This window comes from Palaemon carinicauda, chromosome 2 (genome assembly GCF_036898095.1).
Source record: "Palaemon carinicauda isolate YSFRI2023 chromosome 2, ASM3689809v2, whole genome shotgun sequence".
NCBI lineage: Eukaryota > Metazoa > Arthropoda > Malacostraca > Decapoda > Palaemonidae > Palaemon > Palaemon carinicauda.
Window position 1 is genome coordinate 96,213,444 of NC_090726.1, and position 18,699 is coordinate 96,232,142.

At 43.2% G+C, this 18,699-nt stretch overlaps 1 protein-coding gene across 2 annotated transcripts in view; it reads left to right on the forward strand.

Moving 5' to 3' along the window:
* LOC137626005 (acyl-CoA-binding domain-containing protein 5-like) overlaps window positions 1-18,699 on the forward strand; it is a 366,138-nt gene that overhangs the window by 292,192 nt on the left and 55,247 nt on the right. For both annotated transcript variants that reach the window (XM_068357096.1, XM_068357101.1), the window contains exon 6: window positions 15,583-15,863. In XM_068357096.1, coding sequence (XP_068213197.1) covers window positions 15,583-15,863 — 281 coding nt within the window. The remainder of the gene's footprint in view (window positions 1-15,582; window positions 15,864-18,699) is intronic.

Sequence of the window (18,699 nt, forward strand, 5' to 3'; positions counted from 1 at the left end):
GTTAGCTCTTGATCCCCTCAATTGCCCTTCTGCTCGTAGGCGTCAGCTCGCGATAGCCCGCCTGCTTGTTGGCGTTAGCTCGTGATCTCCTATGACCGCCCGTCGCCTCGCAATCCCCCGACAGCTCGTGACCGCTCTCGATCAACCATCAGCATCGCCCGTTAGCTCGTTATCACCCACGATCACTCGTCAGCCCTCGATTGCTTGTCAGCTCGCTCTTCAACCTGCGATAGCTTGTCATCTTGGGATCTCCTGTCAGCTTGGGATCGCTTGTCAACTTGCAATCGCATGTTAGCTCACAATCGCCTGTTAGCTTGCAGTTGCTCATCACCTCTTTTCCAGGTTCCTGGTATTCCAGAAACTTGTTCCAGCACCTGATGTTTTCCTCCATATCACTACTTTTCCTTCCAAGGTATAATTGCCCTCCGCCTTAGACGGACAGCTATTCCGGCTTGCAGGTAAATTTACCAACACCCACTGAAGAATCTCAGAAGCCTCAACCCTTGGTGTCTTTTCACCGACTTCGTTCGATAGAAAACTTCTCTAGTGGAATTCCCAGTACTCTACCGGATGCGATCCTCACTTAAAGCAAGCACACTGCTCTTCCCAGCAAGACTCTCCTTCTCTTTTCATCATACACAGAACACTCAAGTGCTATAACTTCTACAATCGCTTTGAGTTTGTTTGCGGATTTCCTCATCTATACAACTCATAACGTCCTTTTTCACAATCTTCAATATGCACTACTTTGGTAGTGCTTCCTACAACAGGCAGTTGAGGAAACTGAGTACACACTCCCTTCTTGCAACCTAACCGAGCACAAAGTGTCAACCTTGTTGGTTAGTGCCTCACTCACCACTTGGAACTTGTAGTTTCATACAAGTACTGTGTTTTTGGTTTCCCAATGCATTCATCTTCTTTGAACACGTCTCAATTGTCAGGTAGTTGTTCGAAGGTCCCGCACATGTGGTTGGCAATCTAATTCATTATCTCTTTAGCTCTCGTCAGCATTCATGAAAATTTTTTCGCACCATGGCCTCTACTATTACTACTCCTACTACTACTAGTGGTATGACATGCCGTGTGCATTAGGGACAAGGTTGCCTCTTCTGCTCCCTCCCTCTTCCCTTTGGTCAGTTTTTGGCATATGGTTACCTACAAGTCGACATCTTTATTGAATGATAAGATCTTCGTTTGTTGCAGATATACACCGCCTTCAGGCAGGTAGAACTTAGTTCTACACATCAGTTGCCGCAACAGAAGTCTTTCGACCACTGCCTCTGCCACCTTTTTCTTGCGATTCATAATGAATCTTTGGAACATAATCTTTTGGCATTATTTGCTTCGCTTCTCTCCACTAGTTGGAGAACTTGTCAGATCTCTGTCACTGTTTTGGGCTGTTTCCATAGATCTGCTCCTCGGCCCTTCCTTATTGCATCCAGAGACATAACCCCTTGGAGTTATCCCTTTTCTTATTTCCTTTGGTCTAGGGGATTGAATTCAGTCAATGCTTACATTACAGCTATAGTAACTCAGATTCGAGGATTCCTCTTCTGCTCTCAGTCTCCATCGGCATACGCTCCCTTACGACTGGTACAAGCAACGTCAACCCTCCATTCCCGAGATCCTCCTCCAGAAAGGCTATTTCAACCAACTCTTAGCTTCATCTCGGTCTTGTTTGTCAACCCTCTGGCAATGACACTCTCCCTCAGCCCGAGTTCGCCCAGCCAGCGATAGGAATTCAATATCTGAAGCATTGGCCGATGTCTTCTCATGGGATAACTCCTTTCTCGTCCTTGAGTTAGGTTTCCCCCATAGTGGTTGTTATCCTCCTACAAGTTCGGAGTTCTCATCTCTTCAACCAGGGACGCGAATCCAAACATTCGTTTGGACGCCTGAACTCGGGCATTACATCATTTTTGTAGAACGACGCGTTTCATCAAAGTATATCCGAGTTTCTATAGTCGGTTCTTTCCTATAGAAGTCTAGTTTTTGTCCTCTCCTCATGGAACAAGTTGGTTCATCCAACTCTGTTTGGTAAGGAGAAGGCTTATATGGTCAAACTAGTTGTTAGTCCAAGAGACTTCTGTGCACGCTCAACTACTAGGACTCACTCCTGGATTCCAGGACATCTATCATCAAGGAAGTATCTTTGATCATACAAGCATACCAGGTCAAGGGGCAGAGCTTTGGCTTCGTCAGTACCTCAGGTTATCTAGAGAGCTTTTACCCTAGTGTCAATCTGGGCCTATAGGATCGGCATCGTTCTCCAAAGACTTTAGGACAACTGGCTGATCCTAATAAACTTTGTGGCTTCCCTTCATCGCCACCAAGACAAATCCTTGAGTTTACCGCAGTCTGAGGATTGAAGTAAATCTTGAGAGATATCCCTGCTTCCTTATCATAGACGGGTATTCTATGGGATGATCATCGTCATCACCGTGCAGAAGAAGGTAGAAAGTCTTCCTTCTACAAGATGCACTTTCTGCCAGCAAAGGTTATGTCTCATGGGTCACCGTTTCACTCTGGTTCGTCAAGCCAGCATCGTATTCCTCCAAATTCAACCTCCTTAGGGCCAGCCATATCCCAGGTTGTTCAGCAAAAGAGATCTCTTTTTCCTCTGGTCTTTATGTTACACGGACAAAGATGGACCTGAGAAGATGGTTGACAGACGAGAATCTCTGCCAAGGAGGCGTCCTCCTCGTCCTTTCCCCGGATTTGATGCTCCCTTCAGATCCATCAAAAGAAAGGGGGAGCCCACATGCTGTATCACACAGCCCTCGGGCTCTGATCAGAGTCCGAATGGTACCATCATTAAAATCTCCTAGAGATGAGGGCACCCTTCCTAGCTCTACAGCAGATACATCAGTTCTTGGGATGTCACACAGTGCTATTAAATAGGCTAACAACAACATCACGGCAGTGGCTTACATATAACAAACAGAGCGGTACCTGTTTTTTTGGCAACACCTCTGTCTTCTAACACCTGTGTCTGCTAAAATAGGCAGACCACAACTTGATTCATTCCAGACAAGTAGGAATGTTCTCACGGTCGTTTGAGTAGAGCTACTCAGATTGTGGTTCTCGAGCAGTCTTTGAATCATCCAGTGGCCTACAAACTCGTGGCTTTGAGGGGCTCCTCAACAGTAGATCTCTTCATGACATCCCAGAAAAACATGCTTCTGCTTTACTGTTCACCAGTCCTGGATTCCCAGGGTTTACAGCAGGATGAATTCAGCAATGGAGGGTTAACATGATTTAGTAAATGCTTTAATTCAAAGAAATTGCTGCCTGGACCAAATCCAAAATATAGAAAATAAGATTAGTGTAGTCCTGAAGAAAAATGCCTCGGGGAAGACCACCCACTATGTGCTGAAATGTGATCCTGAAGTTCAGAAGGCTATTCATGATAATGGGGACAAAGTTTCGTTACGATGGGGTATCTATAACATACCTGATAGGTAGCACGTAATCACCTGCTACCACTGTCAGAGGTATGGATATTTTGAAAAAGATTGCAAGTCTAAGAATGAAGATAAAGTCTGCGGGAAATGTTCAGGGAGACACTCCACCAGGGAGTTTAAATTGCAAGTGTCAAAGTGTATAAACTGCACAAAGTTAAACAGACCAAGTGACCACACAGTAAATTCTAGAGACTGCAAAGCTTATGACTTGGAATTAAAAAGACTACCTCTACAGAAACATGCATTAGTAAAGAAAATAAACTTTAGACATGAATCAAATTTTTCTCTTACCATATTTATAGAAGAAGTTACAAAGAAAATAAATGATGCTATCAACATTCCCTGTGATCTTGATGACCAACGTCTATGAGGAGCTAAGTGTGCTAACTGTCTTATGACCACTTATAATAAAGTGAGTAGAGGTAAATATGGTACCCTGTGCCCACCGATGGAAAAGATTTTAACCGTAAAAGACCAATCTCCTTGGTTTAATGGAGAGACTTTGGTCAAAAAGAAGGAAAAAAGACGTAAAGAAAGAAAGTGGAATAGGATAAAAACAAAGTACTTGGGTAGAATACAAAACTGCTGCATGTCAATATAACTACCTATTAAGAAGGAAAAAAGTGAATACTATAATATAAAGATCCTCGAAGCAGCTACAGACATAAATAAGTTATATCATCTCCTGATTGGTATGATGGGAAATGTAAAAGAAAAGAAGCTACCTGATGGATAGTGACCAGGAACTAGCAAATAATTTTATAGTATTCTTTAAAAACAAAATTGAAAATATAACCAGGTAATTTGTAAATAATCAACATCAGGTTAATGATACACCAGGCACACAGACAAAATTAATACGATTTAACAACATAACACAAGATGACATCACCAGAATTATCAAGAGAGCAAAGAAAACAAACTGTGCGATCGATCCTATGCCAATATCTGAAGTAATTGGAGAGAGAGACTTTTCTAGTCTAGCTAAAATAATAATGAAAATAGCAGATGCAAGCATTGGTGAATGTAAGTTCCCTAAATCTGAGAAAATGGCTATAAGCACACAAGTTCTGAAAATGCACTGGATTACCAGGAATTAAGCTCATATAGACCTATTTCAAATCTATTCTTTGTCTCAAAAGTGATTGAATATGTAATTCTTGAACAACTAGTCACCCACTTAAAAGTAATAGAAGCTTTGCCTGACAACCAATCTGCTTACAGAAAACTATACTCTACAGAGACAGCCATCTGCTCTGTTGTAAATGATATGGTAGAAATGATGGATGAAATTAAATGTGGTATCTTAATACTGCTCGATCTCAGTGCTCCTTTTGATGCAATTGTGCATGAACTTCGAATACCTAAAAGACTACTTAGTTAGTAGAAATTCTTGTGTACAAATTGAAAACTCTTATTCATCTTATGAACCCTTAAACAGAGGGGTACCTCAGGGGAGTGTACTTGGCCCAATCTTATTCTGCATCTATACTATTGGTCTATCGAAAATGCTACAAAGCCATGGCATGAATTTCAAACTATTTGCAGATGACACACAATTTTACTTCTCCATAAATGATATACATGACATTACTGAAAGAAATGCTGGATGAAATTAAATGTGGTATCTTAATACTGCTCGATCTCAGTGCTCCTTTTGATGCAATTGTGCATGAACTTCGAATACCTAAAAGACTACTTAGTTGGTAGAAATTATTGTGTACAAATTGAAAACTCTTATTCATCTTATGAACCCTTAAACAGAGGGGTACCTCAGGGGAGTGTACTTGGCCCAATCTTATTCTGCATCTATACTATTGGTCTATCGAAAATGCTACAAAGCCATGGCATGAATTTCAAACTATTTGCAGATGACACACAATTTTACTTCTCCATAAATGATATACATGACATTACTGAAAGAAATGATGGATGAAATTAAATGTGGTATCTTAATACTGCTCAATCTCAGTGCTCCTTTTGATGCAATTGTGCATGAACTTCGAATACCTAAAAGACTACTTAGTTGGTAGAAATTATTGTGTACAAATTGAAAACTCTTATTCATCTTATGAACCCTTAAACAGAGGGGTACCTCAGGGGAGTGTACTTGGCCCAATCTTATTCTGCATCTATACTATTGGTCTATCGAAAATGCTACAAAGCCATGGCATGAATTTCAAACTATTTGCAGATGACACACAATTTCACTTCTCCATAAATGATATACATGACATTACTGAAAGAAATGATGGATGAAATTAAATGTGGTATCTTAATACTGCTCGATCTCAGTGCTCCTTTTGATGCAATTGTGCATGAACTTCGAATACCTAAAAGACTACTTAGTTGGTAGAAATTATTGTGTACAAATTGAAAACTCTTATTCATCTTATGAACCCTTAAACAGAGGGGTACCTCAGGGGAGTGTACTTGGCCCAATCTTATTCTGCATCTATACTATTGGTCTATCGAAAATGCTACAAAGCCATGGCATGAATTTCAAACTATTTGCAGATGACACACAATTTTACTTCTCCATAAATGATATACATGACATTACTGAAACCGAATCCTTGATAGTGTTAGAGAATGGATGACATTTATACAACTAAAATTAAATGAGAACAAAACTGAATTCATGGTGGTGGGTAAGAGAAACAGCGTGAGAAACTTGGGTGATATTCAAATGAATATAAATAATGTCACGGTGCCGATATCTAGTAAAGTTCGAGATCTAGGTGTATTTCTTGACTGTAACCTGTCTCTAAATGCCTAAATAAATAATGTAATAAAAACTGCTGGTTATCATCGAAGAAATATTGCATTTATAAAAAAGTACCTGGACGAAATTCCTGTAAAGAAACTTGTGATAAACTGTGTTATTACCAGGATTGACTACTGCAACTCTATTTATTACAATTTACCAAAAGTGCAACTTAAGAAATTACAAAACATAATAAACAGAGGAGCAAGACTGATAAAAGGTGTCCCACCTAGAGAAAGGATCACTCCTATACTAATCGATTTACACTGGCTGCTGATTAAAGCGAGAATTGAATTTAAAATATGTACAATAACCCACCAAATTATCAGAACCGGTCGTCCAAAATACTTAAGAGAATTGCTACATACTGCGCAGCTAACAAATCGTGTCGACACGAGAATAGTTACAGATGGCTTCAAACTCTTGGAACCTAGATTTATGTCTACTTTATGCTCCATAGCCTTTGAATATGCAGGCCCGAGACTATATAAACAGCTCCCACGAAACATTCGAATGATTGAAGACATTAAGGCTTTCAAGAGGAAACTGAAGACTTTCTTACTTCAACAGTCATGCAACAGTGACGATTTAACAGTAAATGAACAATACGCGATATGAAACGTTAAATACTCTGAACAAACAAGGTAAAACAACAGTGAAGGTCCTGTAGACAGTGGGGTTCCCCTGCTGTATGGGACCGGATAAGAAGCCATTAAAGTAAAGTAAGTAAAGTAACATCGGCGTTTTAGCCATTTTCCCCCCACGCTGCTTGATGACAATGGAGCTTATCAAGGCAAAATCATCCGCAACCTAGCAATGACCCTCTTAGCTCTGCTCGGCATCTTCAGGATGGCTCCCTCACCTTCTTTAGCTGCTGACGGAAATCCCGTGAAAACTTCCTCCAAGACACTATCTACTCAGACAGCCACATGTGATTATCTTCCACGGAGCTGTAGGGTCACCTATGTCTTCTGGCCTGGACAATTTCCAATATGTTGCATGAAGAATCTTTCACAGCAAGTTGCAAAAAGATGTTCAGGATACCTTCGGTGGTAGGTGTCGTGGTCAGATCATCTCTTCCAGCGTTGCAGAGCTTTCTTGGATACCATCGGGGGTAAGAGCTTCTTTCGGTCTTGGTGATGAAAGGCTACAACTCATCCTTGAGCCACGCCTTTAGGCCAAAAGGAATTAGCCTTTCCTCTGCATCAGTATTGTCTCTCCTCATACGGAGCTTCAAGCCTTATTGCCCTCAGTCGGAAGTTAGACCTCTTCTACAGAGCATGGTTCGCGTCATTCGGTCCCTGAAGGATCCTCCCTACGACCCAGGATGCAAAAAAGGAGATCTTCACCTGACCTTGAAGACAGGTCTCCTGCTTGTGTTGGCTTTGGAAAAGAGAATCAGCGAATTCTATTTTCCATCTTTGACATTTCTCATTCACAGCGATGGGCAAGGTAATACTGGACTTTGTTCCCGGCAGCTCGGATCCCAGATTCGAAACCTTCAGATTGGGAGTCCTTTGTAGCGGAACCAATGATATAGATTAACAGCTACTATGCTAGGGAGGAAGTTTGGGGGCTACTTCAAGAGAACTATAGGATCTTGCCCGTGAGTGTCAGCACTTTTCGGCATCTCTGGGAAGGTCGAGAAGGATCACCAACAACACATTCTTGGTTTGGATTCGAAAGTTCTTAGACCGAGCATTGAATCCTGATCCTTCTCATCAATAGAGCAAACTTTGATCTCATAACTTTAGGAGCAGAAGTACGTTCCTAGAGTTTAAGATGAACTACTCTGTGATGCTGACCTTGCAAGAGGACGTGTCGAAGCGTCAAATGACTTACATCAACCACTTCATGCAAGACGTGCCCCACAGGAACATGGTGACGTTCTCCATTGGTCCTGTGGTGGCTATACAATAAATGGATTAAATACCTCACGATTCTTGATGGATAAGTAGCAGATAGTGGAGGGCATAGTTTAACCAGGGTTAAGTCTGGGATAAATGATAAAGAATGGCTGACCCTTTCTTTCATCTTTTTTCTTTGGGGGAAACAGCAACTACGGTACTCTGCAAAGCTGGCCTCTGCTGTTTGCAGGTAAAACCATTTCCCTTATGTAACCTGGTATAGAGTTATATACTTATTACGTCCCCATACCCTGTGGAAAAGTGGGATTGGGTAACATCTATGGTTGATTCAAAAGACTCCTATGTTCTGAGAATTCTTAACTAGACTAATCACACTTAGTATCACACAATCACACAGATTGCTTAGGCTGCGTTGCAAAGAATTTTTAGAGGTGTCAGGGTTTCTCCCTGGTTTGTGCAGAGCATGTATGGGAGAACCTTTGGTCAAATACCAGCCAGTTTGGTCGGACTAACACCCTTTGCAGGGATGAGTCATTTCTATAGATAACGAAAGGGTTTATAGTTAGTGTTGGAACAAAAGACAAATAGGAAAGTAATTTGTCTTTTTCCCAACGACACAAACCTGGAGCTATTTATACAGATTAGCACCCCATCACCTGTCCCCCGATTAGGCCTCCCTGCAATGCAAAGTGACGAGACAATACAGGTGTGTGAGTGGCTGGCTACCCCCTACCCTACCCCTACTAACTAGTGGTAGAGTAGTTACACTTAGCTAAAAGTCTAGTGGATAATCTCCCAGCTTCATCAAAAGTATAATCCCTGCAAATAGCTCCAGGTTTGTATCGTAAGAAAAAATACAAATTACTTTCAAATTTATCGTATATGTGACTACCCGAAATAAAAAAGTTTAAGATTTTAGATTGCATTCACCACATTGGGATCAGATTAGCTACTTGTGCTTCTAGGTTATCCCCCCCATCTGTACTCGGTTAGTTGATGCCGGTGAATGGCCTTTGGACTTGAATGTCACCAGTCTTCTATGGTTAGATATTGGTTAGGTTACAGAGGCTTCCTAATTTATTGTCCTTTCAAACTGCCAACAAAGAGAATTTCTTTTAGGTTACAGAGGCTTCCTAATTTATTGTCCTTTCTAACTGCCAACAAAGAGAATTTCTTTTAGTACAACAAGCACTGGATTCTTTGTCCTGAGCAAGCTCTAGTGCTACCTCTTCAATGCTAGCATTCACGTGCGTGCTAATTCAATGTGCTTTCGACAGTGGCAGCACACTTAATTTCATCTTATAGTTTCTATGGGTGACGCTATTTCGGCAGTGCTTACCATGACATGCAGTCGAAGGAGTTTAGCGCTCACTCTCCTCTTGGAACCTAACCCAACACTCACCAATGGTGGGATGGTTACAGCACACTTGTCAGCCTTTCTTCTTAATACCCCATTTGCCACTCAAAACTTTTTGTTTTCACACAAGTACTGTACAGTGGGAATGGATTCCTGGTGCTTACATCTTGTTAGAACCTTTTCATATGAGCTACAGCTCTCAACGCAACAACAAGAGGTCATGTAGATGTATAAAGAGCCCACGCATGTGGATGCACAAGCTTCTTCATTGGCTTACCGGTTCTCGTCAGTATTCACAAGCGTTCAACACTCACGAATGTTCATCGAATCAGTATTACTACTACTACTACTAGCGGGCTAACATGCAGTGGGCTTTAACGATCAGTTGCATCATATGCTCGTTATCTCTAACCTTTTTAGGTCACTTGTTTTGACATAGGGTTACCTTACAAGTCAATTTATTCATATACTTGCATGACAAGATCTATGTTAGTCATATGCATTCTCGCCCATATGTTGCCGGACTTCACATGGAAGGTAGAGAATAGGTCTACAAAGCGATGCCCCAATAGAGATCTTCTGACCTATTGCTCCTGTTGCCTTCCCCTGTGATTCGAAGCGTTATTCGAGAAACATAATCCTTTGGGATTATTTTCTCCTACTTCTCTCCACGAGTTGGAGAACTCGTTAGATTACTTATACAGTTTCAGGTTCCGATTCCTTGTGATCTCCTCCTTGCCTCGTCAAGCCTTCTTGGGATGGCAGTCTCATAGACATAACTCGTTGGTGTTATTCTTTTTCAATCTCAAATATTCTAGGGGATTGAGTCGGCTCATGATCACATTTACAGTCTATAGCAAACTTCGAGGAATCCTCTTCTCCTTACACCTTGTCATCATGTCATTGTTGGCCCAGGCTCCCTTGTAACTTGTGCAAAGCTACTTCGATCCTCCTTCCTCGGCATTCTTCTCCGCGAAGTCTGAGACAGCCAACCCAGAGCTTGACCTTGGTCTTTCTCAACAGCTTGCTGACAACAATGCTGTCCCTCGTCCTGAGTCAGCTTAGCCAGCAGAGGGGGGAAAGTCCGAAGCTTTGGGCATATGTCTTTAGAGGTAACACCTTTCTCATTTTCTAGTTAGGTTTACCTCTAAGGGACTGCGATTCCTCTCTTACGAGTTAGAAATACTGATCACTGCTTATACCATAACTCATCCAACCAACGTGACTCGTCCAACCAGCGGGACTCATTCGGCCCCTGTAGCGAATCCTAACGTTGGATCGCTCAGGACCTCTCGCAAACTTCTGCGGGCGTATTGGGGTTGATGTTCATGTGACTCTATCTCGTGGACACATGATTCAAGTTGAATGAAGAATTCTTCTCCTGCAAGGACTTGCATGTATAAGTGTTGTTCCCGAACCCCACCGAGAGACCAAGGTTGACAACAAGGACAGAATATTTGCAGTTTGGTTACAAAGACATGTACATCATCACAGACCCACCCACCTCTGGAGGTGCAATGACTGGTCTCTATAATCTACACAAAGCCGAACATCCATACAGACATGCAGATTCAGGCATTACATCATCAGTGCAGAAAAGCAGTCGGACCCAAGGACTTCATAATACACTGGAACTGCAAGGCTTACCGCCAGATTCCAGTTTTTCCGTTCTCAAGAAAGGATTTAGGAATTATCCTATACGACCAGTAATAACAGTTGTAGATGGGGTCTTTTGACTTGATCGCACCTCTTCCGTTTCTTCATTTGAGATTTACGGTAGCATTATTCGTCTGCTAAGACACTTAGATGGCTGGCTATTTCTAACAGATTCCGGGTCAGTGAGATCTTGAAAAGTCATCCCTTTTGCCAACGCAAATCTGGAATTCCTAGGAATACTTCTAGACGTCAGACTAATTAAGTCATTCCTTCAGCAAACAGACTGGATGAACGTGGTAGCCCCTTCTTCTACTAGATTCGCTGCCATCTCATAGGTTACTCTGTCTGGCAAGGACACATGTCCTCCTGGGAGCACCAGGTGACCAACAGTGTACCGTCAGATCACAACCTCTCCATAACATCATTGCCACATGAATCTCATGGAATGAGGGCAGCCTTCCTAGCCCTACAGCAGTTCCATTAGTTCCTGGCGGGTCACTGGGTGGAATTGATGAGTGACAACACTACAGTAGTGGCTAACATAAACAGACAAGGCAATGCCTTTTCGCAGACCTTTGCCATCTAGCAGTGGAGATGCTAAGTTGGACAGAAGACAATTTGATTTACTTATCAGCGCTTCATTCTAGGTAAAAGGAATGTGCTTGTGGACAATCTGAGCAGAGTGACTCAGATAGTGGGTGGGTTCCAAGTGGTTTTTGAATGTCCTGACTTTGTAGAGTTCCCCGACAGTAGATCTGTTCGCAATGTCCCTAAACAACAGGCTCCCACTCTACTGTTCACCAGTCCCAGAGCTGCAGGCCCTCTGGCAGGATGCATTCCAGCAATGATGGGACAACATCGATGGTTACACTTTTCCTCCGTTCTGCCTGATGAGAAGGGTGCTCAACAAGACAAGATCATCCTCAAACTTAGCAGTGACCCTCATAGTACCGCTATGGCATCATGTGGAAGGGTTCCCAGACCTTCTTCAGTTGCTGACGAAGTCCCGAGAGAAGTCCCTCCACAACACAACCTTCTCAGACAACTACACGTAAACATTTTCCACAGAGCCGTAGGGTCCATACGTCTTTATGCTTGGAGACTTTCCAGCATCTCCTCACACAGAGAGGCTTTTTGCAACAAGTTGCGAGAAGGATATCTGGATGCTTACGTAAGTCTTCAACTGCCGTTTACCAGGCTAAGTGGACTGTCTTCTGTGGTTGGATTTGGTAGTAGGTTGGCCAGGGCTCCAGCCACCCGTTGAGATACTACCGCCAGAGAGTTTTGGGATCCTTTGACTGGCCAGACAGTACTACATTGGATCCTCCTCTCTGGTTACGGTTCACTTTCTCTTTGCCTACACATACACCAAATAGTCTTGCCTATTCTTTACAGATTCTCCTCTCTCCTGATACCTGACAGCAATTAGATTACCAAACAATTCTTCTTCACCTTAGGGATTAAATGCTCCACTATATTGTTCAGTGGCTACTCTCCTCTTGGTAAAGGTAAAAGAGACTCCAAAATCAAACCATTGTTCTCTAATGTTAGGTAGTGCCATAGCCTCTGTACCATGGTCTTCCACTGTCTTGGGCTAGAGTTTTCTGGCTTAAGGGTACACTCGGGCACACCATTCCATCTTATTTTTCTTCCTTTTGTTTTGTTGAAATTTTTATAGTTTAAATAGGAAATATTTATTTTAATGTTGTTACAGTTCTTAAAATATTTTATTTTTCCTTGTTTCCTTTCCTCACTGGGCTATTTTCCCTGCTGGAGCCCCTGGGCGTATAGCATCCTGCTCTTCCAACTAGGGTTATAGCTTTGCAAGTACTAATAATAATGATAATAATAATAATGATAATAATAATGATAATAATAATAATAATAATAATAATAAAGGGGTATTTCTTCCCTTAATGCCACTATTCCAGCAATAGTGGATATCTTTGTGTACCTTCGGAAGGAAAAAACTCCTCATGGTCTTGGTGGTGAAAGGCTACTGCTCTGCCTTGATCCTTGCCTTTAGGCTGAAAGGAGTTAACATTTCCTCTGCGTTGGAGTGGTATCTTCTCACATGGAGATTTGAGCTTACCTGTCTCAGTCGGAAGTTAGACCACCTCCATGGAATGTGGTTTGCGTCCTTAGGTCTCTGAAGGGGGCCCCTTATGAAGCATTTAAATATTTTATTCTTCCTTGTTTCCTTTCCTCACTGGGCTATTTTCCCTGCTGGAGCCCCTGGGCTTATAGCATCCTGCTCTTCCAACTAGGGTTGTAGCTTTGCAAGTAATAATAATAATGATAATAATAATAATGATAATAATAATAATAATAATAATAATAATAATAATAATAATAATAATAATAATAATAATAATAATAAAGGGGTATTTCTTCCCTTAATGCCACTATTCCAGCAATAGTGGATATCCTTGTGTACCTTCGGAAGGAAAAAACTCCTCACGGTCTTGGTGGTGAAAGGCTACTGCTCTGCCTTGATCCTTGCCTTTAGGCTGAAAGGAGTTAACATTTCCTCTGCGTTGGAGTGGTATCTTCTCACATGGAGATTTGAGCTTACCTGTCTCAGTCGGAAGTTAGACCACCTCCATGGAATGTGGTTTGCGTCCTTAGGTCTCTGAAGGGGGCCCCTTATGAAGCATTATGCCAGGCATCAGATCTTCATCTGACCTTAAAAACAGTTTTCCTGCTTTGCCAATAGATCCAGCAAACTTCATGGTCTTCCCTACGACGTCTCCCATTTAAGGGGAAGGGGAGAGATAATGCTTGGCTTCGTCCCTGAGTTTATCGCCAAGACTCAAAATCCTAGAGTAGCAGATCCTAGATTCGGGCTCTTCCGGATTTGGAGTCTTCGTTCTGTAACCAATGATCCAGATCAACTGCTACTTTGTCCCGTGAGGAGTTTGAGGTACTACCTCAAGAGAACTGCAGGAGTGTCAGCACTTTTTGTCAGCTCAAGGAAGGTCAAGAGGAGGATTACCAAAAGCACGATCTCTGCATGTATTCGCTTGGTCATAGACTAAGCGTTAAATCCCCTGATCCTTTTACACAGACATGACAACCAAGAGTTCATGATATTAGTGGCATAAGTATGTCCCTAGCATTCAAGAAAAACTACTCTTTGATGCAGGTTCTACAAGCAGATGTGTGGAAACATCAGACGCCCTTCATCGCCCACTACCTGCAAACCGTAATTCACAGGAACATGGAGATGTTCTCCATTAGCCCTAGAGCGGATACACAACAAATGCTTTAAACACCTCAGGCTCCTTGATAAATAAGTAGTAGATGGTGCAGGGCAGATATTACCCAGGATGAATGAAAAAGAATGACTGGCTCTTTCTTTCCTCTTCCTCTCTTTTGGGGAACATTACCTACGTTACTCTGCAAGCTCGCCTCTTCTGTCTGCAAGTAAAACCATTTTCCTTTTGTAACCCGGTATAGAAACATATACTTTTTTGCATCCCCATGCTCCCTGGCGATGTGAGATTGGGTAACATCTATGGTTGGTTCAAAGATTCCTACATTCTTATAATTCTTAGACTAGTCACACTGCTAGTATCACACAATCACACAGATTGCTCAGGCCACTAAACCGTGCTATTGCACGTAGGTTTAGTGAGGGATCAGGGTTTTTCCCCTAACATGCATAGCATGAAGGGAAGAAAACCCCAGGTCAAAAGCCAGCCAGTTGGTTAGGACTCCCACCCACCTGAGGGGGAGTCTTCCCTAATAAATAGTGAAAGGGTTTGTATTGAGTGTTGAAACAAATGACAAATTTGAAGTAATTTGCATTTTTCCTAAGGATAAAAACCTTAAGCTATTTATAAAAATTTGCCCCACCATCACCTATACCCCAGTAAGTCCTGCCTGCAAGCAAAAGTGATAATAGAACACAGGTGTGAATGTGAGGAGGGTAGCCGGTACTACCCTGTACCCCTTGCTAACTAGTGGTAGAGTAGTTGCACCTTGCAAATCTTATAGCTAGTTTTCCAACTTCACCGAAAGTATATTCCCTAATAAAGAGCTCAAGGTTTGTATCAATGGGAGAAATACAAATTAATTCAAATTTGTTATTTTTCATGTTTGAAAAGAATATTAGCTTTGCTCAGTGTTTTGTGATTATGTTTTATCATTTTTTTTTTTAAGTTTTCAAAGTATAGTACTGAGTACCCAAATTTTTACATTTTATTAGCATCATAAGGTTTGGAATTCTTTCTTATATTTTTTTGCTGATTTATTTGTCAGTTGCTTTTGAAATTAAATGTTCCAGGGTTTTTTTTCTTACCCTAAGATATTGATGTATCATTCACATTTGTAAAATTGTACTAAATCTCCAAAGAGCCATGTTAATGTTGTTAAGTACTTTATAATGATCAGCATATGCTGATTGGAAGTATAGTTGCTATAATGAACTTATAGAGGATAGTTTCTTTACCTATATTTCTTTTTCAGGTTCCAGTTATGGTACTTCATTATATGGTTCAAGTGAAAATAGAAATGCTGCAGCATTTGCTCAATCAAGCAATCTTTTAAGGAGTTCAGGAAGTGGAGGAGGAATGGGGGAAGGAGGGGGAAGAAAAGGGAGTGGTTCCAGTGTCTCTGACGATGTAAATGCACAGCTTGTAATCTTGCTGAGAAGGTTACAGAATGACATGGAAAATGTTTTACATCGGCTCAATACCCTTGAAACTCTCACTCTAACTCAACATCATACACACTGCCATCATTGCCATGTAAGTTGTTCCAAGTGATAACCTGCTGAATCATGAACTTTTAGCTAAAAACTGCATGCAACTATAAAGAGCTTCTTCTGAAACTCCACAAACCTTACTCTATTCATTAGGGAATATGTTCCAGCAAAGCTAGAAGACTAGCCATTAAGATTTTCAAGCGAGGTGGCAACTACCCAAACCGCTAGTTAGCAGGAGTAATGAGGATTAATGGGGGTTCTCAGTGGTAGGGGGTAGTGTGGATTGCCAGTTGCCCCTCTCACTCACACACCAGTGAAATCCAGTCACTTTTTTCTTTTGTCTTGAGGAGAACAGACGTGCCTGCTCTCTGCTCTCAAAAAACTTGGTCATTATATTCAGACTCTTTCTTTTTAGGTGTGTGTGTTCTTCTGCGCCCTTGTGCGTACTTGTCCAGAGTCTGAGCGCCGCTCTCGCGCTGCCTTCATGTCCTCAGTCGACCAACCCCCATTATTGTGTCCGATCTGGAGGGGCGCCACTGTATCCTTACTCTCCTGTGAGGAGTGTAGGGAGTGTTCTACCTCCCAGTGGGACAGATTTGGGCGCCGACAGAAGAAAAAGTCCATTAAGGGTTCATTGCCTTCGAGGTCTTCCTTAAAGGAGAAGAAATCTCAGACATCTTCACTGACCCATCGGTCTCTTCCCAAAGCTCCGGCTCGTTCGTCCTCTCCCAGGGAGCAGTCGAGTAGGAGCGTTGACCAACTTACTCCAGGGCAAACTCCAGGATCCGAGGACGTTGCTGCTTCCCCTAGAGAGACAACTTCACTACGCCTCGGGCGAGTCCTCACTTTCTGCTTTTTTCCAGGTTTGGCAGTCGCTAGGTGTGGCCAGGCCTCTTTCCAGGCAGGTACTCGTGGAACTTCTGCAGGGCAGGGCCCAAATGGGTCCTTCTCCTGTTTCCTATAAAGTGGAAGAAGCCTGTCTCCTGCGAGAGTAGCTATTGACGTTCTGGCTGTCTGTGAGGCCCACTTCTCCCCTTCTCCTGCTTCTGCTAGTCCTGCCTACCGAAACCAGTGCACTGCTCACCTCCTCAATGACACCCTTCTTCTGACGATGAGACCTTTCACCCCTCTCGGATCTCTTCGTCCTCCAAGGACCATAGTCCTCTACGTGCTCCCAGACCTTCGTCCTTGCCCCCTCTGAGGCACCATTTTAGTTCCAGAGACTTACAATCTTCTCGCCATTCTCCTGGTCGCGATCGTCATTTGCCTGCTCATGCTTATCACTCAACATCTTGTGATCCTCACTGTAGATCATCGTTCGATTGCTCATGATCATCAATCGCCTTCTAGACACTGATCCTCTGCCCGTTGTTCTTCCGTTCGCGATCATGTGGCACCTCGTGATCGCCGTTGTCCAGCGTGCTTCTCATCAGACCGCTTTCCCCTGTGCATAGTCCAACAACGCGCGGTTCGCCGTCTTGTCCTCTACCTAGGTGATCTCTTGCCAGATGACACTCACCTGTCGAGCGAAAGCCAGCGCGCTTCTCTTCATCTTTCCGCTCGCCATTTCAACGTTCTCCAGTAAGACGTTCTCCTGCTCGCCTCTCGCCGACTCATCATTCACCTGCTCACCGATCACCAACATGTCACTCTCCAACGCGTACCTTGCCAACTTGTCGCTCTCCTATTTGCCGTTCCCCAATGTGTCGACGCTCACCTGCTTGTCGAACTCCAGCTCGTGATCGTCAGTCTCCAGGCTGTTGTAGGTCTCCGAGACCTACCCTGCCTTCCGCATGCTCTTCATGTCCCGCCCACGATCACCTTGCAGCCACCCATGAATTTAAAGTTCCCGCCTGCAATTTACATTCTTTCGCACGCACTTCACGTGCTCCCATCTTTCCGGACCGACTGAGGAAGATCACCCAGGAGGACATGGAGATGCCTGTTTGGATTGATCAAGGTAAGCAGCCTTCTTACGGTCAGTTCTAGGTACCAAGGCAGAGTTCCCAAGGAGGGGATCTCCACCACCAGTTCTTCCCGAGGACACCCCCGACCTGTCGACTGTTGGGAAGCCCCCTTCATGCTTTGACACCTTAGTCAAAGCCGTCAGTCAGATGGTGGTTGACACAACCCTGCAAGAGCAGAGAGGCATTCCTCCATCACAACCTTCTAAGCAGAGATCAGAAATAGCTTCTACCCTGAGGACTTTCTTAGAGAAATTGGTGTCCTTTTCTTCTGATTTTCTAACGGACCCTAGGAGGAGACTCGTTTCTGGCAGGGCCCCCGAACCCCTCTTGGTTTTCTCACCCATTAGAAGACCACATGCAACTGCGAGGGGGAGGGTGCCGGGATTCAGTAGAACTTCTCTCGCCTAGAGTTAACTCTGGTTCTTACCACAAGCAGAAGAGGAGGTTGACTCCTCCTCCTCACGCCGACCTTTACTATCATCGTTCGAGCAGAGGCTTAGGATCCCCAGGGGAAATCTCACTTGTGCCTTATTTCAGACCTTTTCCTAAAGAGTTTGTGCCACCAGAGCTTTGACCTGTCTCCAGACCACCACCAAAGGACGGGGAACCTCCTGCAAGAGAGGTTCAGACCTCTATGGAATGGCGGGGACCTTCCAGACCTTCCCTGCTGCAGGGGTACCTGCCTTCTCGCAGAAAATCCAAGGATGCCAAGACTATTCCCCAAGAACTCCAAGGCACAAGGAGCTCTCCTGCAAGAGAGAGCTAGATCTTCCCCTGCAACAGGAGTGTCAGCAAGCGACGTGTCCTCTATTGACAACCTCGACCCACCCCAGGCTCCTATGGGTGAGAGCTTTGAGGTGGATGATGACTTGGACTCGGAAGATGACTATCTCTCTAGGGCTGCTATCCCTA